We start from the raw sequence: 25,494 nt of genomic DNA on the forward strand, positions 1-25,494 counted from the left end.
CAGCTCAGCCCTGCCTGTGCTCAGCTCCTCGGAACGTGCAGCGTTCGGCCCCACCCCGGGAAACTCAGCCACGGGGCAGCAGGGACGTGCCGCAGCTGAGTGGCAGAAGCTGCTGCCTGCTCAACGTGTGCCCCTCCAGGCTGGGCTCCTCTCCAGCCCTGCGGCTGTGGGGTTCATGGGGCTTCCATGGCCAGCCACAGCCAGGGAGTGTGACCATGCTCTCAGCTGCACTCCTGCATCAGCTCCAGCCTGTGCTGAACCGACACACTGAAGTTCCCGGGGAACACAGCGGGCACAGCTGCCCCATCGTGAGGGGTGATGGGCGCAGCTGAGCTCCTGCAGGCCCTGGTGAGGACGTGGTGCCCGCTGGGTGCTAGTGAAACGGTCCTTCCTCCATAAACTGCCGTGCTGAGACCAAAACTCTGCCTGGGTCCGGCTCCCTGTGAGCGGCCGGGACGGGGGTACCCTGCACCAGCAGCCCCAGGTACAGGGTCCCTCTGCCCAGCCCCCAGCTCTCAGCACTGCCCACCCCAGTGCTCCTGCCCTGGTGCCCGGAGGGGTGCTGGAAGGGAGCGTCCACGGGGTCCAGTGGCCCCAGCTGCAGGGCTTGGGCATACGGTAAGACCCCAGCTCTGGGCTCTGCAGGAGCCGGCCCCCACCCATTATTCCCCCAGAGACACCCAGGAGAGCCGCCCTGCAAAGCTGCAGCTCCCGGGCACCCCGGGTGCACCCCAGCACAAGGGTGCAGCATCTCCCACCGGCTGCAAGGGAAGGGGCTCACGATGCCCCCCCCTGCATCGAGTGCACCCAGCACCAGTGCCACCTTCCCAGTTACACCAGTGCCAAGCTGGTGCGATGCTGGGCAAGCGGCCGTGCTGGGCTGTGCCAGCCTGCCTGTCCCCAGCTGCCACCAGAGGGCAGGGACGGGACGCCCTGCGGAGCTGGCACAGCCCGGGAGCAGGGAGCTGGTATCCCCAGCCCCCCCTCACCAGCCCTGCCTGTCCCGCTCCCCAACCTAATTCCCCCGTAAGGTCCTTACCATATCCCCCCCCTTCCCCCCTCCCCCCCCCCCCCAACAGACCAGCCTTTCCCCTCTAATTCCCCAGAGACCGGGCAGGACAGCACCCGGGGGGCTGCCCTGGGGAGCAGGGGCTCAGCCGGCCCCCCCCCGGGGGATTTGGGCTGCCCCAGGCAGGGCACAGAGACCCCACCCTGCCTCCCCCGCCAAGCCCAGGCTGTGCCAGACACCGGGATGGGATGGGGTGCAGCGTTTGCCCCCGGTGCTCATGGGATGAGCCACAACCCCCGTGACGTGGGGCTGAGCCACACCGGCACTGGCATGCACCCGCCTGCCCGCGATGCACCCGGGGCCCTGCAGCCGGATCAGTCCCCTGCACGGGCAGACCCCGCCGGCAGTGCTGCCTTACGCCAGGCAGGATCCGGCTCTGCCCGTACTCCCGGTGACAGGGTTAAACCCCGACCTGGTGGCGCAGGTGGTACCTGGGAGGTGCTCGCTCCATTAACTCTGGCATGTGAGGAGAGCAGGACCAGGAAGAGATTAGATATTAACCTGGCCAGCGCCTCTCACCCGGTGGGCACCCGTCTCTGGGGGCTCCCAGGGCCGGATCCCACCCCGGGGCCCTTCACCAGGGCTGGAGGGGCCACGGGGCAGGGGGACTCTGCCGGGAAGGGCAGCGTTTCGCAGGAGCTCCGGCCCCGCTTGCGGCAGGCCAGGACCGCTGCCGGCCCCCCCTCACCGACCGGCGCTTATTTACTTGGAGAGGGAGGTGGAAATGTGCTGACCGCGTCCGCCGGCGGCGAGGGGCTCCGGTCTGGACAGAACCGGCTTGGGTGGAAAACAGCTCCCCAGCCCCAGCCTGAGCAGCGGCGGGGAGGCAGCTGGGAGGGTGAGCGGGGGGCCCCCCTGGCCCTAGGTACGGCTCTCGCCTTCCCGAGGTGAGCCGCTGCGGCTGGCCGAGCGGGAGCCACCGTGGAGCTGGGGCTCAGTCTGCCGTGCCGCCGTGCCAGCCACGCCAGCCACCCGGCTCTGCGGCTCCATAGGAAAGGTAAGCCTGGAAAAAATGCGCCCGGCGTGCTGATGTTTTCGGAGTGAGCCAGCAGGGAAGCCTGGCCCAGGTCCCGGTGCCGTGCCAAGCTGCGTCCCAGCCCCTCACCACGGCTGCTGTGCCAGAGGGACCGGCTCTGTCCGGTCCCACCACAGGGACCGTGGTCCCCAGCCCACCCGAGGCACCAGGGAACAGGGACCAGGCTCTGCCCTCGCCGAAAGGGCTGTGCCAGGCACCAACCCCCCGGCACGCGGCCGCAGAAGGGGACGAAGGGCAGCTGGTCCCTCGCAGCCCATGGTTGGTCCCTGCAAGGCAGCCAGCACATGTTGGCATCGCACCCAACCTACCCCGCAGCCGCCTCCCTGGCGGGTGTTTCTGTAGGACCTACAAAAACCCCAGGGCTGTGCAGCAAGGCTGGAAAGCCGGGAGGGTGGGAGGAAATCACCCGCCGTGGGAGGGACGTGAGGGTGAAAGCTGTGTGGCTACGGGGCAGCCTCTGTGGGACGGACGCCTGCCCGTGGCCCCGTGGGGGTCGCGGGGGGCTCATGCTGAGTCAGCAGCCGGGAAACCCGCCGGCCCCGCGCGGCGGAAGGAAGCAGCCGGCAGGAAGCCGCATGCAGCGCGGCCTCTCCGTGGCCTGGGCCCGGGTCAGTGCCGGCATGGGGACGGCAGGGCAACCAGCCTGCGCTCCCGGCACTGGTTACCCAAGGCTGAGCCTTTGCCGACTTGTTCAGTCTGAACCCCGACTCCCTGGGGAAACTGAGGCACAAGAGGCCACTGCAGAGCCCCTCCATCCACACTGCCCTGCGCCGGCACCCGTGCGAGAGCACACGCGCATTCACGTGCCCTGGCAGGGAGAGACGATCCTCCCCCAAATGCCATCCTGAAGCCAAACGCTCTTTAGGAAGAAGAAGGGCAGGAACACGGGCAGCCCCAGCACCAGAGGGATGGCGGCAGCGGGTGCAGCACCCAGCCCAGACACGCCATCTCCTCCCTGCGGGCTCTGGCAGGTGCCGGTCCTCATGCCACAGGTGCTGCCGGCTCCAGCTCTGCCTCCCTTTCTCCTAGGATTGTTTTCATCCCAGCCCGGGCTGGGGGAGGACCTGCCGGAGGCGTGTTGAACTTTCGTCTGCATCCTTCACCCTCTTGCTTCACCCTCCCAAAATAGCAGCGCCTGCCTGGAAACCTCCCCCAGGGCTGGCAGGGCCCCGGGTCCTCCAGGGAGCCCCAAGTCTCCTGGGGCTTTTCTCCATCCCCAACCCCCCGGGATGGGATGACTGAGGGGTGCCCATGCCCAGCCCCAGGGTGCACAGCCACCCCCGCCGGGACAGGGATCACCGAGCCCCACGCGCTGCTCCCGGGCCGGGGCTGCCCTGGGCCCCCGGCCCCTCGCAGGAAGGGCTTTTCTGGGGCCCTGCTGCCCTGCCAAGGGCTCCGGCTTTAGCCGTCAGCTGACATTCCTCCGGGAGGCCCCTCCGGGCCTGTGCCTCTGGGCTTCCCGGTGGGAGCCGGTGTATCCTTACACGGCGGGGCCGCCCGCGGGGCCCCGCTCCCGCCCAGGAGCCCACCCACCAGCCGGGTGCCGCCGGCCCAGCACTGAGAGGAGGTCGGTGCAAGGCCCCGTGTGGGTGATGCACAGCCCCCACGCTCCGTCTCCCATCCCTCGGGGTCCCCCCCGAGCTCAGCAGGGCCGGGCTGACCCAGCTCCTCCAGGCTGAGACCCCACAGACTCGTTCCACCGATGGCCAGGTGGGCTCCCGTGCAGATCCCCCCTGTCCAACCCCCCCCCGCCCCCAGCCCGGGCTCTGGCCCTGCTCCCGGCCACCCCGCACCGACACCCCCACACACACCCCCCCCCAAGCTCCCTGCGTGCCCCCGAGGCAGGTACCCCCGCCCGGTGCGGGACCCCCGGCCCTGTTCGGTCCCCCCCGCCCGCGGCGGCGGGGCAGGTCCCGGCCGGCCCCGAGTGCGCTCCCCGGGCAGAGCCGCACCTCGGGGAGGGGCCGGGCCGGGCCGGGCAGGCGCGCACGGTGCCGCGGGACCGGGGCTCGCCCGCCGGCACGGCACGGTACGGCACGGCACGGCGGAGCGAGGGGAGCGGCCGGGCACCGGGCGCTGGAGCCGGTGAGCGGGGCCAGGGGGTTGTCGAGCCCGGCGGAGCCGGGGGGGGGGGACCGGGAACCGCGACGGGAAGGGGTCGGGACCCGGGACCCGGACCCGTCCGCCCCCGCGGGCTCGCCTGGCCGGTGAGTTGGGGGCGGCTCTGGCCAAGTTTGGGGTCCGGTACCGGTCGGGAGCGCCAGAGAACCGGGCCGGTACTGGCCGGGAGGTGCGTGAGAACCGGGCCGGGGTGCGGGGGACCGGGCCGGAGCCGCTGGGGAGGGGCGGGGGGACCGGCCGGGCCGGGAGCGGTGGAACCGGTACGGCCCGCGGGCGCGGGGGCTCGGTCCCAGCGCGGTGCCGGGGATCCCTGTCCCCATCCCGGACCGGGGGCTGTGAGGGGAGCGGGGCAGGGGCTGCCCGGTCTCCGGGTGCCGCTCGGGGGTGCGGGGGGTCCCGGCTTCGGGGGACAGCTGCTGCTGTCCCAGCCCGGGGTCACCTTGCCGGAGGTCTCCTGCCGGGTTTCCCCCCCCCCCAGCAGTGGGGCTGCACCTTCCTCGCTGCCTCCTCTTCCCTGTGCCTACTCCGCACTCCCTGGGGCCACAGGAGTGGGGACAGGGACCCCCGTGCTGTGCCATGTTCATGCTGTGCCGTGCCGTGCCAGGCTGCGGCCGCCTGCGTGCCAGCGGCCGGCAGCGCCAGACACGGGACCTGCACTGGGTCGGTGCCCGGAGCCAGAGAAGGGAAGTGGGACAGAAGTGGAAAGGGGAATGCGCTGGCACATGGGGACGAGCCAAGGGGACAGCCCCATCCCCGGGCGTTACCTCTGCCGTCCGGCCCAGGCCCACGTTCGGTGTTCCCGGGGAGCCAGCGGGTACGGTGCTACCTGCTCCAGGCACCAGGGGAAGGGATCGGCACAGCCCCAGAGCCGGCCACGCTCAGAGAAATCCAATGTCAGGAGGGAGCATGTGGGGTGCAGAGGGGGCTGAGCCCCCCCCCCAGCTGCCTCTGGCCTCCAGGCAAGGAGCCGACAGGGGACGCGTGTCTGCCCGGTCCCGTCTGGGGCTGCTTTGGGCCGTGCTGGGGTGGGCTCGGCTGTGCTGGCACAGACAGGGCTTCCCGGGACCCGATTGCTCGCTGTGGCCCAGCGGGAGGGATGCCCAGCCGGGAACTGCGGGTAGGGATGCTCTGAGAGACGGCACAGGCAGCGCCGGGAGCTGAGCCGCGGCCCTGGTCCCCACTTTCTAATGCCCCCTCTGTCCCACAGGGTCCCTGGACACCCCGCTCGGCACCCACACCACAGTGCAGGATGGGTGCTGCGGCTGTGCCGCCGGCAGCCACCTGCATGCTGCTGGTCCTGCTCCCTGCGGCCAGCGGACAGACCACCCCTCCCTCGGGCTGCGGCAAGGACCTCTCCTCCCTCTACTACAACCTCTGCGACCTCTCCGCGGCCTGGGGCATTGTGCTGGAGGCCGTGGCCAGCCTCGGCGTGGTGACCAGCTTCGTGCTCACCATCGTCCTGGTGGCCAGCCTGCCCTTCGTGCAGGACCCCCAGAAGAAGAGCCTGGTGGCCACGCAGGTCGTCTTCCTTCTGGGCACCTTTGGGCTCTTCTGCCTAACGTTCGACTTCATCGTGGGGCCGGATTTCTCCACCTGCGCCTCCCGCCGCTTCCTCTTTGGCGTTCTCTTCGGCATCTGCTTCGCCTGTCTGCTGGCACACGCCGTGGCCCTCAACTTCTTGGCGCGGAGGAACCGGGGCCCGCGGGGCTGGGTGACGCTGGCGGTGGCCCTGCTCCTCGCTTTGGTGGAGGTCATCATCAACGCCGAGTGGCTCATCATCACAGTGGCACGGCGGGAGGGTGGCTCCCCGGACCCTTGCCAGCTGGCGGACGCTGACTTTGTCATGGCGCTCATCTACGTCATGTTCCTGCTGGTGGCCGCCTTCGGCACCGCCTGGCCGGCCCTCTGCGGCCGCTACGGCCGCTGGCGCAAGCACAGCATCTTCATCCTGGCCACCACTGGCCTCTCCATGGCCATCTGGGTGGCGTGGACGTCCATGTACCTCTACGGGAACCAGCACGCGGGTGAGAAGCCTGGCTGGGACGACCCCACGCTGGCCATCGCGCTGGTCTCCAACGCCTGCGCCTTCCTCCTCCTCTACGTCATCCCCGAGGTGACGCACGTGACGCGGCGGGGCCCCGAGCAGGCCTTCGAGGACAACGTCTACCCCACGCGTGGGGTGGGCTACGAGACCATCCTCAAGGAGCAGAAGTCGCAGAGCATGTTTGTGGAGAACAAAGCCTTCTCCATGGACGAGCCCTCCTTCGGTAGGTGCCAGGGCTCACTAGGGACCCTCTTGCCCCATGGCGGGGCTGGCAGCGGGCACCAGCACCGGGGCTGGCAGCGGTGGGCAGGCGGCGAGACGTCTGGCCGCAACCCACCCGGGATTGATGCCTGCCATTGGTGTGGCTCCCGAAAACTCGCTGGGCTGGGTCTACCAGTTTGGGCTGAGCTCAGCGGCTGCAGGGGTGCTCCCTCCCCGGCACGGGGTGCTTGTGGCTCCCAGCCCTCCGCCCCAGGCAGCCGCTCTGCTTGCGAGACCCTACAATAACATGGGGTGGTGTCAGCTGCCCCAACGGGGACCGGCGGGTGAGCGCCAGCCCTGCCCCAGCAAAGGTGTCTGCAGCCCACGGGGCAGGGTGGGTGCTTCCGAACAGCACCCACGCCACCCTGCCTCCCGAGAGACCCTACAATAACAAACCCCGGCAGGGCAGGGGCTGTGCTGGGAACGTGGTGATGCAAACCCGTGGGACATCCCTCCTGTCCCCTGGGAAAGGCACAGAGCAGCCAGTTGCTGAGTCAGCTCATTAAACCTGCTAATGAGGAGCGGCTCCCCAGTGGGGTGGGGGTGGCTGTGTGAGGTCCCCCCCTTCACTGTCCCCATCTCTTTGCAGCCAAGAAGCCGGTGTCCCCGTACAGCGGCTACAATGGGCAGCTGCTGACCAGCGTCTACCAGCCCACCGAGATGGCTCTGATGCACAAGGGGCCGGTAAGTGCGAGGCCGCGGGGCACCGCCGGCCAGCCGGGCTCTCTGGGGGCGGCCGTATCCTGCCTGATGGATGGGCTTTCAACCGGAGCGGCCGGGATGGGGGCCAGGGTGTGGGGGGGGCTCTGTGGGGAGGTTCCCGTGGCCCCCACGTCCCAAGAACTGCTGTAACAGGGTGCTGGGGGGGGGAGTCACCCCTCGCCTTCCTCCCCCGGGACCCCGTGGGGCTGGGCGTGCTCCCGGTGCCTCTGCAGCACCCGCTCCTCTGCCCTGCAGACCGAAGGTCCCTATGATGTGATCCTGCCCCGCGCCTCCACCACCAGCCCGGCGGCTGGCAGTGCCAGCTCCACGCTGCGAGCCGAGGACGCCTTTGCGGCACAGGCCCGGCACGCCGGTGCCCAGCGGGACAGCAGGAGCTGCCAGGTGGGTTAATGTGCAATGCAGTGGGCGGGGGAGCAGGCACCAAGGTCCAGCCTGCGGCTGGGGGCAAAGTCTGTCCCCGCCACAGCGTGTCCTGTGGAAGGGCAGGGACAGGGATGTCTCTGCCTGGCACCCCGGTGCCCTGGGGCAAGCCAGCGCGAGGGTGAACATGGCTGCACCTCCCTGCCGGTGCCAGAGCCAAGTCTGCCGGCCTGTGCCACAGTCCCGTCGCCGCCACGCCACCCCAGCGCCATCCCGCTCTGCCCACAGGTGCAGTCCCCATATGGCAGGAACCGGTGGTGAAGCCTCCGCAGCATGGGTCCCACAGCACTGGCACAGCCGTGGCCCCGTCGTCCCGCTCCTGAGGTCTCGCCAAGCCTCATCCCGCCCTGCCGCCTATATCCCACCCCGTCCGGCGGCCGGAGCTGGTTTCTGCGCAGGGGACACCCGGACACGGTCCCGGAGCCAGCGCTCCTGCCTGCCCGTCCCGCCTGGCCACGGCACCCGCAAGCTGCCAGCTCTGCCCGAACCCTCGCGTCCCTGCTGCCGTCCCTGCCGCAAGGACCAGCTCCCGCGGGGCCACCCTGAGTCACCCCCTCGCTGCCATCGTGACACACGGACACCCCGTCCCCTCCGGGCCAGGGACCATCCGCCTCCGAGAAGCTGGGGAGCCGGTGGGACTCCTGCCCAGGCTCCCCCTGACGCTGAGCCCCCAGTTCCACGCTGACCCTCGCCAGCCCCGGGGACATCATGGGCCCTGAGCCGAGCCAGCACCATCCCACCGCAGGGCGCAAGGTGACACAAAGCTCTCCCCAGCCCTGGCTCCCACTGTGCCTCAGCGTCCCCTTTGCCAGGGAAGGGGGTGCTGCTTGGGGTCCCGGGGACCAGTGCCTTGCTGGGGCTGGGGACCTGGCCCCGCCACGGCTCCGGCTGCCTTCTCGGTGCCTTCCCCCCTCGGGGCTCAGGGATCCCTCCCGGGGAGCAGGGAGGGAGCTGGGCCCTTCACCCTCCCTGTGGCTTTTTCTGTCCTTCTTCCTCTTCCCCCTTTTTTTCAGGTCAGACCCAATAAAGGTGGTTTTTTCCTACGCGGTGCTGTAGTAGGCGGCCCGTGATGGGGAGGGCGTACCCAGCCGTGCCACCCGCTGCTCCCCCATCCCTGGCCCCACCACGACCAAGGGCTTCCGCCACAGTGCCAGCAGGCTCAGCCCCACGTCCCCCTCCTGGGGGGCAGCAGGGAGCAAGGGGGGGCTCGGGGCAGGGCCCTCGGCATCCCCCAGCCCCAGTCCCTGCTCCCCATCCCCCACCGTGGCAGCGTGCACCGGGGCCAGGCACACAGATGGGGCCGCTGGGCCGGGAGCCGGCGGACTCGGCGGGGCAGGCAACGCGGGACCGGCAGCCTGCGGGCAGATGGGCTGCCTGGCGGGAAGTGGCACGGTGTGGAGGACGTGCCAAGGTCGGGAGCGGTTTCTCCTGCTCAGATTGCCTTTCCTCTCCGCAGTGATTTCTCCTGCCGGGCAGGAAGCCTGCGGCCACGGCCGGCAGTGCCATGAATTATTCAGGGGCTGAAATGGCTTCGTGAGGGCAGGCGGGTGACCTGGTCTCCTTGAGCTGGAGCCGGGACGGCGGCGGTGGGGCTGCCCACGGCTGCAGGCACAAGCGCCATGCATGGCCGTGGTGCCCACACGAGGGGTGCACGAGCAGAAGTTTGGCAGGCGCGGTGTTCCAGCCGTGCCCTTGCCAGCCGGCACGTGCCCACGCTCCCGGCTGCGGGGACATGGCAGGGCAGGCGCAGCCCTGAAGGCCAGGGACAGCCGCGGGAGCCGGCTGTTTGCAGCAGGATCTGGCCGTGCCCCCCGGGGCTGCACTGCGTCACCCGTGTTTACCTGGTGCCAGCCGGCAGCGAGCACGTCTCCAGGCAGCACCAGGCACTTGAGGTCCCCGGGGCTGCCGCCACCACAGCGCACCCTCCTCCCGGCCGCTGGCACCACACGGCACGGCACAGCATGGCCGGGCCCCAGCACGTGCCCCACACCAGGCACGTCCACCTGCAAGCCCGGCCCTGAACCAGGCTGAGTTGGGCTGGTGCAGGGGCTGCCCCCAGCCCACGCGTGGGACACCGCCGTCCCCAGCTGCAGTACGGCAGAGCCCTGCCTTCCCGGGGTGCAAGGAAGGAGGTGACAGCCCCGGGGACAGCAGAGTCACTTGAAAAATGAGGAGCAAAGACTCTGTCCTCGTTTAGCGCTGGCAGGGGACACCAGAGCTGCCGGTGGCTCCGCTCCCCGTGTCCGGCCTCAGCCCCTCCGGAAGCCTGGGATCCCACCGGCTGCCGTCAGCGCCGGCCGCAGAGCCGGGGCCGGCCCCACTCCAACAGGCAACACTTTGTGCAGGCGCCGCGGCACGGGGCTGCCAAACAGGGCTGCCTTTGTCCTGCGCAGGTGAAGCTGCCGCACCGGCCCCGCAGGCAGACACGGGCTGTGCTGTGCCGGGAGCAGCCCCCCGGACACCCCCCATGAGGGCCGGGAACTGGGGGGGGGGCTGTCAGCCCTGATGGGGTGTGTGCCAGCTCTGGATTGCATGGGGCCTTGCGGCTGCGCCAGACGGCGCAGGATTGGTGTGGGCGCAGCGATGGGGCCGTGGCAACATCCCTGGCAGCAGGGAGGGCACCGCGGTCACCGTGACCCAGGGTGTCTGCCGGGGACAGGCAGGGACATGAGCAGTGCCAGGCTGGGTGGTGATGCTGAGGGCCAGGGGTGAGCATGGCTGCGGACTAAGGGCTCATGCAGCATCCCCGAGCAGCGACGATGGAAGAAAGTGACACCGTGCAGGTGAGTCCTGCGGGACGGTGGGATGCTACACATCCCCGGGGCTCGGCTCGCTCTCTTCCAACCGGGAGCCAGGGTGGGAGCCGGGGTGGGTCATGGCCAGGCACTGGGGTCTCCCCCGAGGCTGAGCAACGAGGGTCCTGCCCCCAACCAGAGGCCTGCCAGGGCCAGCTCGCAGAGAGTGACAGTGACGACATGCCCGCTGCGGGCCGGGACTGCCATCTGCCGGCACGCCTGCCGGCACACCACCCGGCACAGCCGCGCACACATCGGCACAGCGATGTCCCTTCTTAGCCACCGCGCAGGAAGGAAGCCAGGCAGGTCGGGGAGGCACAGACACACTCACGCCACCAGCACTCAATGGCACTTTTACTACAAGCAGGTCCGTGGCACCGCAGGGGCCCCAGCTCCGGCGCGGAGCCCACGGGGTGCCCCGAGCCAAGGTGCGGGGCTGTGGGGAGCCCCAGGGCTCGGCAACGGCAACAGAAGAGCAGGGTCAGGACAACCGTTCCCCTCGAGTCCTGGGGTCCCGTGCTGCCTGCACACTGCCTGCACACCCTCGTTGAGACCAGGGAGGCCCAGCTCCTCCGGGCTGGGCTCAGCGGGGGACCCTGCGTCCGGCCTGGGCACTGCCCCGTGCCGCCTCCCGCTGCTGCTGTTTGCGCCTCTGGATGTCCCTGTAGGCCTGGATGACACGCGCTCTCTCCTCCTCCACGATGCGCCGGCGAGCCATCGACACCGGCGCTGCCGGGGACACAGGGGACGCCTGGCTCTGGCCCAGGCGAGACGTCAGGAGGAGCCGCTTCCATCCGGCCTGCAGGCAGAGATGGGACAGGTGAGGGAGATGAAGGATGAAAAAGCCAGGACCAGGCTCTGAGGAACTGTCACCAGGAGGCTGAGGCCACCGCTGCCCTTCCAGACCCGATTTCCAGCCCAAGGGAGGTGAGACGACCCGGGTCCAGCCCAGACCTGCGGGTACCCGAGGGCACAGCCGAGGGGCGGGAGGCATCGCCCACCGGCAGCTCACCTGCTCCGCGGGGCCCCGGCCCCTGGGCCGCGAGGTGATGGTGGGCGGCTGCGTAACCACTTCACCGAACGCCACCGTGTCTAAGAGAGAGAAGCAGGTGCCGGTGTCAGGCAGGAGCTCCCCGGGACACGCCGCTCCAGCTCGGCCCCACCTCTCCAACAGGCTGCCGGGGCAGGGGGTCACTCCAGCCACCCCGCTGCACCAGACCCACCTTGGAACAGGCTCTTCTCCAGCATGGCCTCTTTCTTCTCCTCCTTCTTCTTCCGCGCTTTTTCCAGCTTCTTATTCTGAAACCTGAAGAGCTGCATTATGGCCAGGGCTCGTGACCAGACAGGGAGCAAGTAAGTGAGTTCCTATCCCATGGGATCCCCCCAAAACCTGGGGCCCCACAGCTCTCCCCCCAGCTCCAGCCCAGTAGCAGGAGGGTGAAGCAGGTCTGTGGCTTCGGTCCCAGAGATTCAGCCCCGTGGAGATGAGGCCCGCAGCCCTCCACCCACACCCTAAGTCACTGCCAGATGCCAGACCTGCGCTGTGGCACCGGTGCAGCACCCACCACGCGCCCAGAACCGGTCTGGGGCACAGGCCTGGGCTGACCCAGTCCAGCCCCGGCAGTCGCGGTGGCCTTGCGCTCACTCTTTCTTTCTCTTGGACTTCTCTGGTGCCATCGCCTCCTTCTCAGGCTCCCGCTGCAGCTGGTTTTTGGTGAGGAACAGGACGCGCTGCACCTCCTGCTCCATGCGGCAGACGTAGGAGCGCTCCGACTCCCCCTTCCCCCTCCTGAACTTGGGCACGGGGATGTCTCCGTGGGCCTCGGGGCCCTTTGACTTGGGCTGCTGCTTCTTCTCTAGGAGAGACGGGTGACATTACTGCAGCAGTGACAACCTGGGGGTTCCCTCCCCCTGGCAGGGCAGGGATGGGACATCACCGGGGGGAGCAGGATGCCCCACTGCTGGATCAGGCTGCCTCCAGCTGCACCGCAGCGCCGCGGGGCTGGCGCGGGCTCTTCGGCCAGGCCCTGGGCACCCCTGCTCGGGCCAGCTCCGCGCCCCACCTGCCGCCCGCCTCTTCCCGAGGTCGGGGCACTTCATGGCCTCGCGGCTCCTGATGAGCTCCCGCAGGCGGAAGGGGATCTCCTGCTCGTCGGGATGCTTGGGCTTCATGTTGTCCACCTTCTTCTCCTTCCTGGGAGAGAACGAACGCGGTGTGAAGCCTGCCCTGAAGCACCAAGACCCGGGCACGGCGGGACACGGGGACTCGGGGATGGCAGGACACGGGAGCAGTGGGACACAGCGACCCGGGCACCGAGATCCGGGCATGAAGGGACATGGGGACCCGGGCATGGCAGGATACCGGAGCACCCGGACGTGGTGAGGCACCAGCGGACCCGGGCATGGTGGGACACCGGGATCTGCGCACAGGGGGACATCGGGACCCAGTCCCCGGCAGCGGGGGCCCCCGCCAGGGCCCAGCCGGCCCTGGGGACCCCTTGATCCCGCGTGGGGATCCAAGCCCCAAACCGGGAGCCAGCCAGGCCCGACCCCGACCGGATTCCCCGGGCACTGACCTGCCGCCGCGCGGGGCGACCGGGCCCCGCCCTGGTGCCGGTCCCGGTCCCTGTCTCTGGCCCTGGCCCTGGCCCTTTCCCTGTCCCTGTCCCCGGCCCGGCCCCGGCCCCGGCCCCGGCCCCCGGCCCATGGCTCCGCCGCTCCGCCGCTTCCCACGCGGCCGCCCCGCCGCCATTTCCGGCTTCCCTCCGACCCCCACCGCCTCGGCCCCGCCTCCCGCTCCCTATTGGCTCCGCCCGGCCGCCACACCCTCATTAGCTGGCCGCGCCGGGCTGCCATTGGTCGGGAGAGCTGCCGCTCGGGCGGGGCCGGGGCGGGGCTGTGGCCGGGGCGCTGCGGCCGGATGTTGCTGCGGGGGGCGCGCGGCCTGGCGGGGGCGCGCCGGGGGGTGAGGGGGGGGGGGGGACCCCGCGGGAGAAGGGGGTGATGGAGGGGGAGCTGGGGGGGGCAAGGGGGGATGGGGATGGGGTGGGGGACCTGGGGGGGTCAAGGGGTGCTGGGGATGGGATGGGGGGGGTGCTGCGGGGTGGGATGGGGGGGGCTGGGGATGCGGGGGGCTGAGGGGAGGGACGGGGGGGGAAGCTGGGGGGGACAAGGGATACTGGGGATGAGATGGGGGAGCTGGGGGGGACGGGGGTGCTGGGGATGGGGGGGCTGAGGGGGACAGGGGGTGCTGCTGGGGCTGTGTGAGCTGCTGGGGGGCGATGGCGGTGGGACACGGGGGGGTACACCGGGAGCAGGGTGCTGTGGGGCGGGTGGGGGTCCTCTGGCCGGGGGGGGGGGGGGGGGGGGGCGCAGCGGGTAGGGGTGCCCCCGCATTTCCCCCCGGGCTGGCGTCAGCGCAGGGTTGTGGTTCTCAGGAGCCCCCGGACGGCGCCGGCGGCCGCGGTGGGGTGCTCAGAGAAGGGGCCCCGCACCCCCACCCCACCAATGTCTCCAGCCTTCGGGAACTTTCGGACACCCCGGCAAAGGCTGGTGGCACCTCGGACACCCCTGGGAGCAACGGCGAGACAGGCACCTCCCAGGGCGAGGGGGGGGTCCCTCCTGCCGCCCCCCCGATCCCCCCACCGCCCACCCACTGCTGCGGGACCGGCTGCCCCAACTGCGTCTGGGTTGGGTATGTGGAGGAGCTGCTGGAGCGGTACCAGGACGGCGGCGCACGGGCCTTGGCGGCCGTGGAGGAGCACGTGGAGGACGAGAACATTAAAATGATCCTCAAGATGGAGATCAGGCTGCGCATGGGGAAGGACTGATCCTCCCCCAGCCCCCGAAAACCGGCGGGTGGTATCCCACAGGAGCCTCTGCTCCAGGCTGGATGGTGGGATCCGGACTCAGCTTATTTAAAGTATTTATTTGTGTGTGTTGAGCTCCGGGAGTGGTGGGCTGGGGATGGTCTGAGCCCCCCCAGAGGCCGGTGCAGCATCGAGCAGGGGATGCCATGTGTGTTTCAATACATGCAGTGCCCAGGTCGTGTCTCGCCTCTCGTCTATGGGGGAACCTGCCCTTGGGGACGGGCAGCGGCTCACGCATGTCCTGAGCCCCAGATTTACCGTCAGCTGGATGCTGCTCTCCCCCGGGATGGAAAATCCCGGCCAAGGGCAGGCTGGCGCGTCCCCACACACACACCCAGCCCTCCCTGCGCCATTGCTCTTGCCTCGTCCTTGCGCTCCCCAGCTTGGATTTTAAGCACCTTCAGCGGCTTGGCTGTGACCTGGCGAGTGGGGAGGGCTGGGATGACACGCTGGACATGCCCCCTGCCCCAGCCGCCGCACCGGACCCCCCCTCCCCACCGGTGCTGTAAGCCTCTTAGGGGCTTCTCTGTGTGAAGGGCTTGCAGGGGAGGCACCTGGGGCTGCTGGCCTCTTCCCCGGGCAGGAGGTGCGGGCAGCATGCGGCCCCGAGCACATGGGGCCTGGCAGCCTCCCGGCAAGGGCACTGTCCCCGGCTGCAGCACCGAGGTCACAGCCTGCCGGGCTGTTCTTCACGGTGCCTTTTCTTCCTCAGTTGCCTTTGCCTCCATCTTAAAACCCCATCAGTTTGGCCCAGCACACCCCCACCTCCATCCTGCCCGGCTGGGCTGGGGGACTCGCAGGCTGCCGGCCATTGGGACCCCCGCAGACCTCCCTGTCCTCCTGGGACGAGCTCCCCAAGGAGCCACGAAGCCCTTGAGCAGCGCTCGCTAACGAAACCCAAGATGGAAGCGGCAATTAACACCAGGGCCCTGCTCTTCGCCAGAGAAGTAGCTGGTTCTGCCGGCTTCATAGAAAACACTCCCGGATCCCTGTAATCCTATTTGTTGGAGTCCAACTAATTGCAATTAGTGGCAGGGGCTGAAGTTCAATTAAAGTGTACTGAGATTATTCCTTTTTGTAATTGCTTTAGTACTGGGATTAAGGGAAGCTTTGGAGTGATACCGTCCTGCGGACAGCGGGGTTGCTGGGCTGGGCAGGGCAGGCAGGAGCTGCCCGGCCCCTCTTCTGCCAGATTTTGGCCTGAGACACCCTCAGCCAGGCAGGACCCGGGCTGTCCCCCGGGTGAAGGCATCTGCGGTGGCACCAGCAGGGACAAGGCTCGGAGGGCAGCCCTTGTGCCAGGACCTCCACCCAGCCCAGGGTAGAGTCTGGCAGCGTCTGCAGGCAGGAGCCCCGGCAGCGGTACCCTGCAGCCCCCGCTTTCGGGGCCACACCATGCTCGGCCCCAAGCACAGAGCACAGGCTGAAAGCCCGACACGTGATCTGCGGCCCATCAGTCCCAGCGGCATTAATCCAGACACCCCCTCCCCACCCATCCCCCCATCCCACCAGGGCAGAGCGGGGGGAAGGACATCAGATTACCCCTTCGAAAAGAAGGGACGTAAATAATCCTATTACCCCAGAGCAGGATAAATCTGCCCTCCCCTAAAAGCCATCCAGAGCATCTACACGACGTGTACCGGCAGGAGCAGGACGGAGGGTCTACTGCGGAGCAGCACTGGCCTCGGGGACCGCGGCGGCTGTGTAAGTCCGGGGCTCTGCTCCGTGCGTGGGATGGGACCCGGTCCCAGCGGCACTGGGGCTCCCAGGGCAGGGCGTTGCTTTGCTCCAGGCGGGAGCCTGCTGTTGCCTCCTGCTCCTGCAACCGGGAGTGGCATCTCTGGCATCTCCCCAGGCCAGGTCCCTTCTTGCCCCGGCCTCGGGCACCGGGCTCTGCAGCAGGGCCGAGCCCCCTTGCGCCGATGCTGGAGCCGTCTCTTGTGCCACAAAACTCCAGCACTCGTGCCCAGAGGAGGGGGACGAAGCCCGTGTGCTGCCCTGCGATGCCCACCTCAGCTGCCACCCTCTGCTCCCCCCCCGCCACCACGGCCGCCCGCATCCCAGCACGGGTCCCCAGGGGTCCGCAGCCCAGGGTACCCACCGTCCCCGAAACCCATCCCGCTGCAAACAAGCCCTGAGGGATGCCTTGCTCCCACACCTGCGGCTGCACCGATGCCAACCCACTGCGGCACACACGGCTCGGCACAGACCCTGGGGCGAGCCGTGGGGGGGGGGTTCCCGGCAGTGCCGGCGCAGGGCTCCCCGGGTGTCACATCCATGCTGGGGTGGGGGGCAAGGGCTAGAGGAACGGCCCCAAGGGGAGGCAGCAGCTCTGCTGCCCCCAAGGACATCCTTCCCTGGCTTTGGGGTAAGGGGATTAGCGGGCTCTGAGCTGGGCTTAGTCAAGGTCGCAGGGAAGAAGGCTCTGCTCCGTGGCAGCCTGGAAAGCCGATCAGCGACAGCTGAGGGGCCCCAGGGCAAGACAGGGTGGGAGCTGAGGCACAGGGTGCCTGTGGGCGGTAGGAGAAGCTGGTGCCCCCCACCTGCTCCCCATATCTCCCCTCCATCAGGTGTGAGGAGCCGTCCCGCACCAGCGCCGGACCCGCAGGGACAACCACGACCCGGGGCAGGCTGCTGGCCCTGGCCCAGCCATGAGCCTGGAGCCCCCCAAGCTGGAGATCAAATCAGCCACGAGAGTGACTGGGGGACCTGCCACCCCCCGGAAGGGACCACCCAAATTCAAGCAGAGGCAGACGAGGCAGTTCAAAAGCAAGCCCCCCAAAAAGGGGGTGCAGGGGTGAGTGGGGCAGAGCCCCGGGACCCATGGCAGGGCCCCAGTGGCGGGGGGACATGGCCGTACGTGCCAGCCTGGGGTGGGTGGGGGCTGGCTGGGGGTCAGGGCAGACGCTCTCTCTCCTTGCAGGTTCGGCGACGACATCCCAGGCATGGAGGGGCTGGGAACAGGTACGGGGGTCCTGTCCCCCCCTCTGCAGCGGGTGGGGAGCGGGGCTCTCTGCAGGCACAGCTGCCTGCGGCCAGGCTGGGGGGGGGGGGGGCATCGTGCTGACGCAGCCTCTCTTTTCTCCCCAGACATCACCGTCATCTGCCCCTGGGAAGCCTTCAGCCACCTGGAGCTGCACGAGCTGGCTCAGTACGGCATCATCTAGGCAGGCCACAGCCGCCCGCCCCGTAGTACTGTGTAGGTAGAAGCTGCCCCATCCACACAGCGGGGCTCAGCCTGGCGAAATGCTCATTAAAATCCAGAACAAGCACAGGAGCCTGGTGTCGTGGTCCGGGGTTGGCAGGGATGCAGGTGGAAAGCATCTCCCCGAGCCGCAGGGCGGGATGGACAGGACATGGATGGGGTTCAGGCTTCTGACAAGGTTTATTTTGGGCTGGATCAGCCCCCCGCATGTCCCCCAACCCCATGGGGTCCCCCACCCCGGGTGGCAGTCAGCACACCCTCAATCCCGCACCCCAACAGGCATGATGTCTCCAAGCATCTTCAGTGCCATGAGCACGCCGGCGGCCTCGACCAGCACCAGCACGGCTGCGCCGGCCACGATGCCGCCCGCCTGGCCGCGGAGCCAGGCGCTGAGCTGTGCCACGCAGCCCCCCAGGTGCACGACGGTGCCGGCCGCCACGTCCCCCAGGCGCAGGGCCCCGAAGGCGCACTGGGCGTTGGCGACGGTGCCGTTCTGCCAGGGATCCAGGCAGCAGGAGTCAGGGACGCTGCACGCCTGCGCTCCTGGGGCACTGCAGTTGAAGTACCTGCAGGGACAGACGAGGGGAGCTGCAGGGTCCATGCACCTTCCCGGTGCGGGGACAGGCCCCCCTGCCTCACCCCCCCAGTGCCCCGACTCACGGGTTGGTCTCCCAGTCGCGGTAGGAGCGGAGACCGCAGCACTGCAGGCTCCGCTGCACCTCATCCACCAGAAACCGCAGGTCGGGCTCCTCCTGGTAGCGCAGGAGGCAAAGGAGCAGGGCGTCCCGCAGAGCGTCCCGCAGCCGGTGCCGCGCCGCTAACAGCAGCAGCCCCCCCAGCACCTCCAGCCCCGCGAAGGCGAGCACAGCCCCCACGAAGAAGCGCAGCAGGCAGGGGCTGGAGCGGAGGGCGCCCAGGCAGCCGGCCAGGGAGACGGTGCTGGCCCCCAGCCCCACCAGCACGAAGAGCAGCATGGGGTCAGAGCCCAGCGGGGCCAGGCGGTCCCCCCCCAGCGAGCGCTTGGCCAGCAGCCCCCACACCCCCACAGCCAGGGCCAGCAGGCCCAGCAGGAGGAAGAGGAGGTTCCAGAGGAAGGCCAGATACCGCACGCACTGGCTAAATGTGCCCGGCTTGGGGGGGACGGGGCACCACACCCCAGGGTCTTGCTCAGCCACGGGAAGGTCCATGTCCCCAGCCAGCGAGCTGTCATCGTCATCGGAGGAGGAGTAAGGCAGCTCCACCAGCCTGGACGCCTGCATGGACAGACGAGCCACTCACAGCCAGCGGGGCAGCCCCAGCAGACCCCCAGAAATGCCACCCCTTAGCCCATGTACCCCCCCACCCCACAGCCTGAGGCTGTCACAGGCTCCTGGAGCCACCACGCACCCCCTTTGCAAGAGCCCCCTGCACAGGGTGCCCCACATCTGCCCCCCAACGCTGTAACCCTGCCCGTCATGGAGACTCCAGGGTCTGAGCAGCTGGGGAGCACATGGGTGCTCTCCCAGAGACCCTGCCCCTAAGAGGGACCCCCAGCGATGCAGGTGCTGCAAGCTCCAGCGTGGAGCCAGCACCCTGGCACCCAGGGGACATGGGGCACCTGGGGCAGGAGCGCGGGCTGAGGGTCCTGCAGGACCCCGGCGTTACCTGCGGCAGTAGCCGGGTGCTCTCCCCGCTGCCGGCTGCCCCGCAGGGCCGGGAGAACCATGCTCTGCTCAGCGCCATCCTGCTCGCAGCCTGGTGCTCAGGCCTAGGCAGTCACACTCCCATCATGTGAGGGGCTGTGGCCGGCGCTTAAATAGGGCTGCGGTTCCCGGCCCCACAGCTGGGCCCGCTCTGGCCCAGCCCCGCTGCAGCACCCGCGCCCGCCGCCCCGTTAGCGGGGTCGGTAACGAGGGCACAGCAGGACGTATGGGGGTTTGGGGTGAGCGGGGGGACAGGCCCCAGCAGAGCCTACGTCCCGCTGCTCGGCCGATAGGAGCCCCCCCCCCCCCCGAGCCCCGTGCAGGGGGCCACGGGGCACCGAGGGGCCCCACGCCCGGGCCGGGCCCCGCAGCGGGCACACCCGGGGGGGGCGGGTTGTGGGCGGAACGAAGGAGCGGGCGTGGCGGTGGCGAGGGACAGCTGTGGCAGTTGCACCGAGGCAGCGCGGGGGACAAGTGTGGCGGTGGCACCGAGGCAGCGCGGAGCGGGGGGGGGCCGGCTGTGGCGGGCGCCCCGCCCTGCCCCGCCCCGCCTGGCCTAGGAACCCTCGCGCGGCGGAACGCGGGCGCCGGGGCGCGGGGCCCGGGCGGCGGCGGCACAAGCGGCGGGCCGGGCCTGGGAGGCGGCAGGCCGGAGCGGGCCGGGCCGGGCAAGGCGGCGCGGAGCGGAGCGGCGCGGAGCGGCGCAGGCTGGACCGCAGCGGGCTGGACCGGTGGCTGGGTGGCGCGGCGAGTCCCGGTCCCCGGCGGGCAGCGCTATGGCGGAGACGATCGTGAGTGGGGCCGGGCGGCGGCGGCGGCGGCGGGGGGGAGGGGCGATGAGGCAGCAGATTCCTGTGGGGCGGCGGGGCCGGGCCGCGCTCACCCCGCCCGGCAGGACCGCACCGGGCCGCCCCGGGGCCGCGCCGACGTTTAGGGACGGGGCATCCCGCCGGGAGCCGGCCGGGAGCGCAGCAGCCCCGGGGCCGGGCCCGGCCGGGACTGGCGATGTCCGAGCCGGGCAGCCCCCCGGAGCGGTGCCGTGGACGGATTCCCCGTGTTTTTGCCCCAAGGAAGTGCCCCCTCGGAGCGTGTGGGGTTTGGGACCGTGACCCCGGGGTCCTGCTCAGCCCCGGGCGGGGATGTCTCGGGGGAAGGTGCCCGATCGTGGCCGGGGTGCCGATATCGCCGGAGAAAGGGCTCGTCGGTGCCGTAAAGGTCTCCCGTTCCCGTCGGGCCGGGCTTGCTCCCGTGCTGAAAGTTGGGAGAGTGTAAAGGGGTTCCTGGGAGGTAATGCCGGGACGCCGGCGGCCTCCCCTGTCCTCCCGTGTCCCTCCCTTCGGCACGCACGTCGCCATCCTCTGCGTTACGCATCAGCAGGTGAAGGTGCTCTTTAGAGCAACTTGAATCACTTCTCTGGTCCCCGGCAGCACGAGGACTCCGACATCTACGTTTGCCGCTTCCCTGCCAGTATGCGAAGAATTGTCCCCGGCCCTTTCCCCCAAAAGCTGCCAGGTTTTCCCATCTCTGACTTAAGGTTGCAGCAAAACTGCTGTTCAGTGTTGCGCAGGAATAGCCCGAGCCTCGTGGCTCTTCTCCTCACCTTTTCATTAGTGATGGAGGTTGCACGTCAGTAACATGGGTTGAAACGTAACGACGGCGCCGGTGCCCATTAGCACCGGTTAGACCAGTGTTTGTGTGTAGGCGCCGAATAAATCGCTCCCGTGGCAGCTCTGATTCACCCTCCTTCTGAAAGTTTAATTCCACGTCTGAGGTCAGAGCTTTGACCAAAAAAAAGCAGCGTTAGCGTTTTTCTCGGTGCCAACTTCTTGCCGTGCCTCGTGCATTAGGGTAATTCATCCTGCGGCATGCAAACGTCGGCCCGGTGCTGCCCTGCCGCGAGCAAATTACTTCCCTGTGCGTTTGCACTCCCTTGTGAAGAGCAGCGTTAAAAGCAGGAGGGAGGAGCGGTGGGGATGGTCTGCGTCGCGTGTGTGAAACTTCAGCGTGGCTTCAGCAGGCTGCGAGCACAGGGCGGGCTCTGTCCCCGCCGTCGCTAACTCGGGCTGTCCTCTTCACCCCGCAGATAATCCGCGTGCAGTCGCCGGAAGGAGTGAAGCGCATCACGGCCACGAAGCGAGAAACGGTGGCGACGTTCCTCAAGAAGGTACCCTGAGCCTCTCTGCGCCTTCCCCGCTCGCCCGCGGGACGAGGCAGGGCCCCTGCAGCTCAGCCTGCGCAGCGGCTCTCTCGCACGGGAGATGTGCCCTTCACCTCGCTGGGCAAATGTGCTGACGGCAGCGAGGATCAGCGTGCCTTGTGGAAAACAGCGTTTTTATTGGTGTAGCCAAAACCAGTTTTCTCACTGCTGCTCCAGAGGGAAAATAACAAAATTAAAGAAGAAAACTTACTCGGCTTTTCAGTTGCAGTTTCCTGGGGTGGAAGCTTTCCTGGGGGAGGACATGTTTTTAATGTTCTCCGAAAGGAATGGCAGCCTGGGGAAGCAGAGGCTGACAACGGCACAGGAAAGCTGTTTGATAGTCAAAGCCTGCTGCAAGGGACTGGCCTCTTCAGGCGTGATCCGGTTGAAACTCAGCTGCTTGATTTGCGCTTTGAATATCATTTGAATGTGCTTTGTGTGCCGCTGGTTTTCCAATATGGTTTTGGAGAGAGCAAGGAAGGAATTAAGGCGAGATCTTAAGGTGATGTGAGAGCCTCTGGGGTCTCCTGTGAAAGATTTCCGCCCTGGGATGAGGAGAACACACTGAGTGTTGGAGTTGTCAAATTTGGAGCTGGCTGTGCCTTGTTCTTTGGTCTGATACAACTGCTCAATGTTTAAAGTTCGCTATTTAAGAGTGAGCAGTTCTCCATTTCCTTCCCTCCTGGAACTCCGCTGTAACCGGGAACCCTCAGATTAGCGTTTCTTTGCTTCATAAGAGAAGTACTTTGTGTTCCTGTGCCTGAAGGGCCATTCTTTTAGTCAGCTAGATTTCCTTTCCCCCTGCAAGGGGGAAGGGGAGCAGACTGAAACCTGCTGCTGTTTGTGAGTCATTTGCTTTGTTCGAAGCTTGGGCCCAGACCGCGACAGCAATCCCCACCTGACCAAGCGAAAATCCTGATGGATTTCAGGGCTGGATCGGAGACACCCGCTGCAGTCTCTGAACGGTCTCACCCAAGGAAAAAAGCGTTGCTTTCAGAATCTCTGGAACCTGTGCAAAACAAGCTGCTCGGTTTCAAGGGTTCATATTACCCGAGGCAGTGTGGAACAATCGTGCTTGCAAGCACTTACCGTTGGAACAAAAGCATCAGCACTCACTAAAATTGCCTGTTGATCTGGGGAAAACTATATCCTCTTGCTGAGCTGAATACAAGAAACGTTTGGGTTTCTTTCCTGATACGGGGTTTACCTGAAAGAGAAAAGTTGCAAATTTTACCACCTATCATCTGTGCGTATTAATAGCTGTGGATTTTAACACTGAAATGTTAATCCATACGGTGGATTTCATATTTAGCTAGAGAGCTGTAATTAAAGAGGCATCAGATGGCTTCTTCTACGCTAGCAATTAACTTAGGTCTCCTCCTTGACAAGTCCAGAGAAGCTGCAAAAGAAGTGTGGGAGAAAGCACGTTTCAGAGCGATAAGGGCCTCGATGATAATCTCTTGTCTTTCGTAGCACATCCTAGTTTACTACGACAGTAAACTCTCGGGTGCGTCCAGGTTAGAATCGAGTTAGGAACTAACTGGAGCCTTTTGTTAATGTATTGTGGAATTTGTCTCCCCCCAAAAAAATTGGTGAAGTCTGCGGCCTGACGAGCTAACGTTTAGCTCTGGCAGGCGTGACGCAGGAGACGAACCGTTTGGAAGTCGTGCTCCCATTCAAACGGCAGATCACTCGCTGCTACAAATGGCAGCGAAGCTGACAGTAGGGAAACTGCTTTCCACGACTTTGCTCGTGCGACAGTTCTGTTTGTGGCTCGTTAGATTTGTCCTGTGTGCAGTCACCGTCTCTGAGCCCTACCAAAGCCACAGGGAGATGTACTGAATAAAAAGAAAGGCTATTAACTTAAGAATTTAGGAAGAGACTTGTCATCTAGAGAAACTTTTAACGCCACTTTTAAACTGATTGTGTTTTTAAGTGGCCAAGTGTGAAAATGGCTGTTGCTGTGAAGAGGCATTTGACTGATTAAGAGTAAAGCAGCCTTAAACTGAACTGGTGAGAGGATGAGCAGGGAAAAAACCTCCCTGGGGGCTGAGAGTGGTTATTGTGAGGGTAAGTTCCATCAGGAGAAAAGAGGCCAATGGAGAACAACGGGAAAGGAGAACAGCAGGAAGAGCTCGAGTGAAACTCGCGTAGCAACTGGTAGGCGAGAGCGGAGCTGAGGGCAAGCGATCCTCAGAGGTGAAGATCTGGACCGAGGAACTGGTCAGAGGAAGATGAGAATTGGCTGGTGTGCGCTGGCAAGGCTGGAGCGAGAGAACTGGGATAACGGAGAAGATAGTTTCCCCCCTCTAGTCATGACAGCGCTTGCCTGGATTTAGATAAAATACTGCATTTGTGTTGCGTGAGTGAGAGACGCCTTCTGTTTAAGTTGCTTTTTTTAATAGGTTGCTTGTGTTAGTAAGCATTTCTATTTTTCTGAGTTATCCTACGCTCTTCAGAAACGCGGATGAATTCAGCTAAAGTTTTGCAATAGAAGTTCCCTGGACTTAGCGCTTGCTCTGAGCAGCTTTCAGCATCTGACCGGGGGTGTGAGGTATCTTAAACCTTATCATTCTTCTCTCTCTTTCAGGTTGCAAAAGAATTTGGTTTCAGGAATAATGGGTTTTCTGTCTACACCAATAGAAACAGGACAGGAGAGATCACAGCGTCACAAAACAAATCCCTCAACTTACTGAAAATCAAGTGAGTCCTGACAGAGAGCGCTGTGGGTGGAGGGGGGGCTTTGCACAACAGGGTGCCTCTTCTCTGAGCTTGCCTGAGCTCCTTCCGAACTGAGCAGCAGCGGGTAACATCGTGCTACAGCAGTCCTAAGCTTTCGGCTGTCACTCACCAGCTACTTGAAGGGGCAAGCTTCGTGCCGACACGGGGGTGATCAAACTGACTACGTGCGAGGCTGTGGCAGCCATTTCTTAGGTCACTTAGAATCGTAGAATCATTAAGGTTGGAAAAGACCTCTAAGATCATCGAGTCCAACTGTCGACCCAACACCACCACCCACTAAACCATGTCCCTAAGCGCCTCATCTACACGTCTTTTAAATACCTCCAGGGACGGGGACTCAACCACTTCCCTGGGCAGCCTGTCCCAATGTTTAACCACTCTTTCAGTAAAGGAGTTTTTCCTCACATCCAATCTAAACCTCCCCTGGCGCAACTTGAGGCCGTTTCCTCTCGTCCTATCGCTTGTTACTTGGGAGAAGAGACCGACCCCCACTTCTTGCGTTGTGTTTGCTTGCTGTGGTGAGGCAGCAACAGGCCTCCTGTTTGCTCTTTTACAGCCTGCAGCGAGCTCCCTCATCCCTGCTTTCACTCACGCTGTCCTTTTTTTTTTTTCTGCATCAATGCCAGAGTCCGATAGTCCCCTGTGCAGACGCCAGGGTTCCTGCCTTCTGTAGCCAGGCGCCTAGGAAGATCAGAGGTGCCAAATGGTGCAATCGCTTCGTGTTTGGTGGGGAATGTCTTCATTCTGTTCGTGTCAAGAATAATGTTAAACTGGTTAAAAATACGAGAGCTGTTACCACCGCGTGCAGCTTGTCACTTGAACGTGTCAGCGCTGGCAGCTGCCTTGGGAAGGCTGTGACTTGGTGTGCACAGGGTCCGCACTAGTCCTTTTCCCCGCTGGAGGTGTTGCTTCTCTCCATAGGCTCCTTTCACCTTTTTCTTCATCTTTTTCCCTCGGTCTTGTCTCCTGATGAAAAGATTTGGCGTTTGTTGTGCAAATGACCAAAGCAGCAGAAAGAGGTGGCTAATGGCATGGCTTCGGACTGCCGCGTTTGCTGGTGTGTTTATAGTTTGTTATAAATTACATGCTCCTCTGTGGACCGGGAGGTTTGCTGCCCAGAAGTGTGCGCTACAGGTCTATGAACATTAATGTGGTTTGTAACGTGCCACGAACCAAGCACAGGCGTTTCCTATGCCGTATGGGTGCGAAGGAGCCAATTCCTCCAGGCGGTCGGGGTGACGGTCCGGTGTAGTTCAGTTGTTGGTGAAAGGGGATGGTGGAGAGGGTGGACCTTGAGCCTTTCCAGCTGTCTGAGAGCAGTGTGTGGCTT

General features: G+C 66.0%; 6 protein-coding genes across 7 annotated transcripts in view; 4 read left to right on the forward strand and 2 right to left on the reverse strand.

The window, feature by feature from the left end:
* Positions 1–1,598: 1,598 nt before the first annotated feature.
* On the forward strand, positions 1,599–8,717 carry GPRC5C (G protein-coupled receptor class C group 5 member C). Of its 2 annotated transcripts, none has more exons than XM_076353566.1 (5): positions 1,599–2,066; positions 5,434–6,493; positions 7,121–7,215; positions 7,489–7,635; positions 7,903–8,717. In XM_076353566.1, exons 2-5 carry the CDS (start codon positions 5,476–5,478, stop codon positions 7,933–7,935), a joined length of 1,293 nt encoding a protein of 430 aa, XP_076209681.1. In that variant the 5' UTR covers positions 1,599–2,066; positions 5,434–5,475; the 3' UTR covers positions 7,936–8,717. The 2 variants fall into 2 exon arrangements, with proteins under 2 accessions (XP_076209681.1, XP_076209682.1); XM_076353567.1 differs by lacking the exon at positions 1,599–2,066 and adding an exon at positions 4,132–4,190.
* Positions 8,718–10,808: 2,091 nt separating this feature from the next.
* Positions 10,809–13,176, reverse strand: CCDC137 (coiled-coil domain containing 137). Its single transcript, XM_076353585.1, has 6 exons — positions 13,046–13,176; positions 12,533–12,663; positions 12,115–12,325; positions 11,693–11,775; positions 11,482–11,561; positions 10,809–11,268 (listed from the first exon to the last, which is right to left on the reverse strand). Exons 1-6 carry the CDS (start codon positions 13,174–13,176, stop codon positions 11,053–11,055), a joined length of 852 nt encoding a protein of 283 aa, XP_076209700.1. The 3' UTR covers positions 10,809–11,052.
* A 210-nt stretch (positions 13,177–13,386) lies between these two features.
* OXLD1 (oxidoreductase like domain containing 1) lies at positions 13,387–14,515 on the forward strand. The gene is made up of 2 exons (XM_076353597.1): positions 13,387–13,434; positions 13,907–14,515. The coding sequence occupies exons 1-2, from the start codon at positions 13,390–13,392 to the stop codon at positions 14,297–14,299; spliced, it is 438 nt and encodes a 145-aa protein (XP_076209712.1). The 5' UTR covers positions 13,387–13,389; the 3' UTR covers positions 14,300–14,515.
* A 2,474-nt stretch (positions 14,516–16,989) lies between these two features.
* On the forward strand, positions 16,990–17,505 carry PDE6G (phosphodiesterase 6G). Its single transcript, XM_076353742.1, has 3 exons — positions 16,990–17,135; positions 17,262–17,302; positions 17,429–17,505. Exons 1-3 carry the CDS (start codon positions 16,990–16,992, stop codon positions 17,503–17,505), a joined length of 264 nt encoding a protein of 87 aa, XP_076209857.1.
* Positions 17,506–17,802: 297 nt separating this feature from the next.
* TSPAN10 (tetraspanin 10) lies at positions 17,803–19,265 on the reverse strand. Its single transcript, XM_076353991.1, has 3 exons — positions 19,188–19,265; positions 18,204–18,796; positions 17,803–18,109 (listed from the first exon to the last, which is right to left on the reverse strand). Exons 1-3 carry the CDS (start codon positions 19,263–19,265, stop codon positions 17,803–17,805), a joined length of 978 nt encoding a protein of 325 aa, XP_076210106.1.
* Positions 19,266–19,886: 621 nt separating this feature from the next.
* NPLOC4 (NPL4 homolog, ubiquitin recognition factor) overlaps positions 19,887–25,494 on the forward strand; it is a 31,643-nt gene continuing 26,035 nt past the window's right edge. Inside the window, exons 1-3 of the mRNA XM_076353467.1 lie at positions 19,887–20,016; positions 21,309–21,389; positions 24,013–24,125. Coding sequence (XP_076209582.1) covers positions 20,002–20,016; positions 21,309–21,389; positions 24,013–24,125 — 209 coding nt within the window. The 5' untranslated portion in view covers positions 19,887–20,001. The remainder of the gene's footprint in view (positions 20,017–21,308; positions 21,390–24,012; positions 24,126–25,494) is intronic.

Source organism: Aptenodytes patagonicus, chromosome 16, assembly GCF_965638725.1.
Source record: "Aptenodytes patagonicus chromosome 16, bAptPat1.pri.cur, whole genome shotgun sequence".
Taxonomy (NCBI): Eukaryota; Metazoa; Chordata; class Aves; order Sphenisciformes; family Spheniscidae; genus Aptenodytes; species Aptenodytes patagonicus.

Excerpts from the sequence above, each read along its gene's own strand:
- GPRC5C (XM_076353566.1), top strand. The coding sequence starts at position 5,476 with ATGGGTGCTGCGGCTGTGCCGCCGGCAGCCACCTGCATGCTGCTGGTC. Across the intron at positions 7,216-7,488 it reads CTCTGATGCACAAGGGGCCG|ACCGAAGGTCCCTATGATGT; the intron begins GTAAGTGCGAGG and ends TCTGCCCTGCAG. Across the intron at positions 7,636-7,902 it reads GGGACAGCAGGAGCTGCCAG|GTGCAGTCCCCATATGGCAG; the intron begins GTGGGTTAATGT and ends CTCTGCCCACAG.
- CCDC137 (XM_076353585.1), bottom strand. The coding sequence starts at position 13,176 with ATGGGCCGGGGGCCGGGGCCGGGGCCGGGGCCGGGCCGGGGACAGGGA. Across the intron at positions 11,562-11,692 it reads GGAGAAGAGCCTGTTCCAAG|ACACGGTGGCGTTCGGTGAA; the intron begins GTGGGTCTGGTG and ends TCTCTCTCTTAG. Across the intron at positions 11,269-11,481 it reads GCCGGGGCCCCGCGGAGCAG|GCCGGATGGAAGCGGCTCCT; the intron begins GTGAGCTGCCGG and ends CTCTGCCTGCAG.
- OXLD1 (XM_076353597.1), top strand. The coding sequence starts at position 13,390 with ATGTTGCTGCGGGGGGCGCGCGGCCTGGCGGGGGCGCGCCGGGGG. Across the intron at positions 13,435-13,906 it reads TGGCGGGGGCGCGCCGGGGG|GAGCCCCCGGACGGCGCCGG; the intron begins GTGAGGGGGGGG and ends TGTGGTTCTCAG.
- PDE6G (XM_076353742.1), top strand. The coding sequence starts at position 16,990 with ATGAGCCTGGAGCCCCCCAAGCTGGAGATCAAATCAGCCACGAGAGTG. Across the intron at positions 17,136-17,261 it reads CCCAAAAAGGGGGTGCAGGG|GTTCGGCGACGACATCCCAG; the intron begins GTGAGTGGGGCA and ends CTCTCCTTGCAG. Across the intron at positions 17,303-17,428 it reads CATGGAGGGGCTGGGAACAG|ACATCACCGTCATCTGCCCC; the intron begins GTACGGGGGTCC and ends TTTTCTCCCCAG.
- TSPAN10 (XM_076353991.1), bottom strand. The coding sequence starts at position 19,265 with ATGGCGCTGAGCAGAGCATGGTTCTCCCGGCCCTGCGGGGCAGCCGGC. Across the intron at positions 18,797-19,187 it reads GCACCCGGCTACTGCCGCAG|GCGTCCAGGCTGGTGGAGCT; the intron begins GTAACGCCGGGG and ends CTGTCCATGCAG. Across the intron at positions 18,110-18,203 it reads CGCGACTGGGAGACCAACCC|GTACTTCAACTGCAGTGCCC; the intron begins GTGAGTCGGGGC and ends CTGTCCCTGCAG.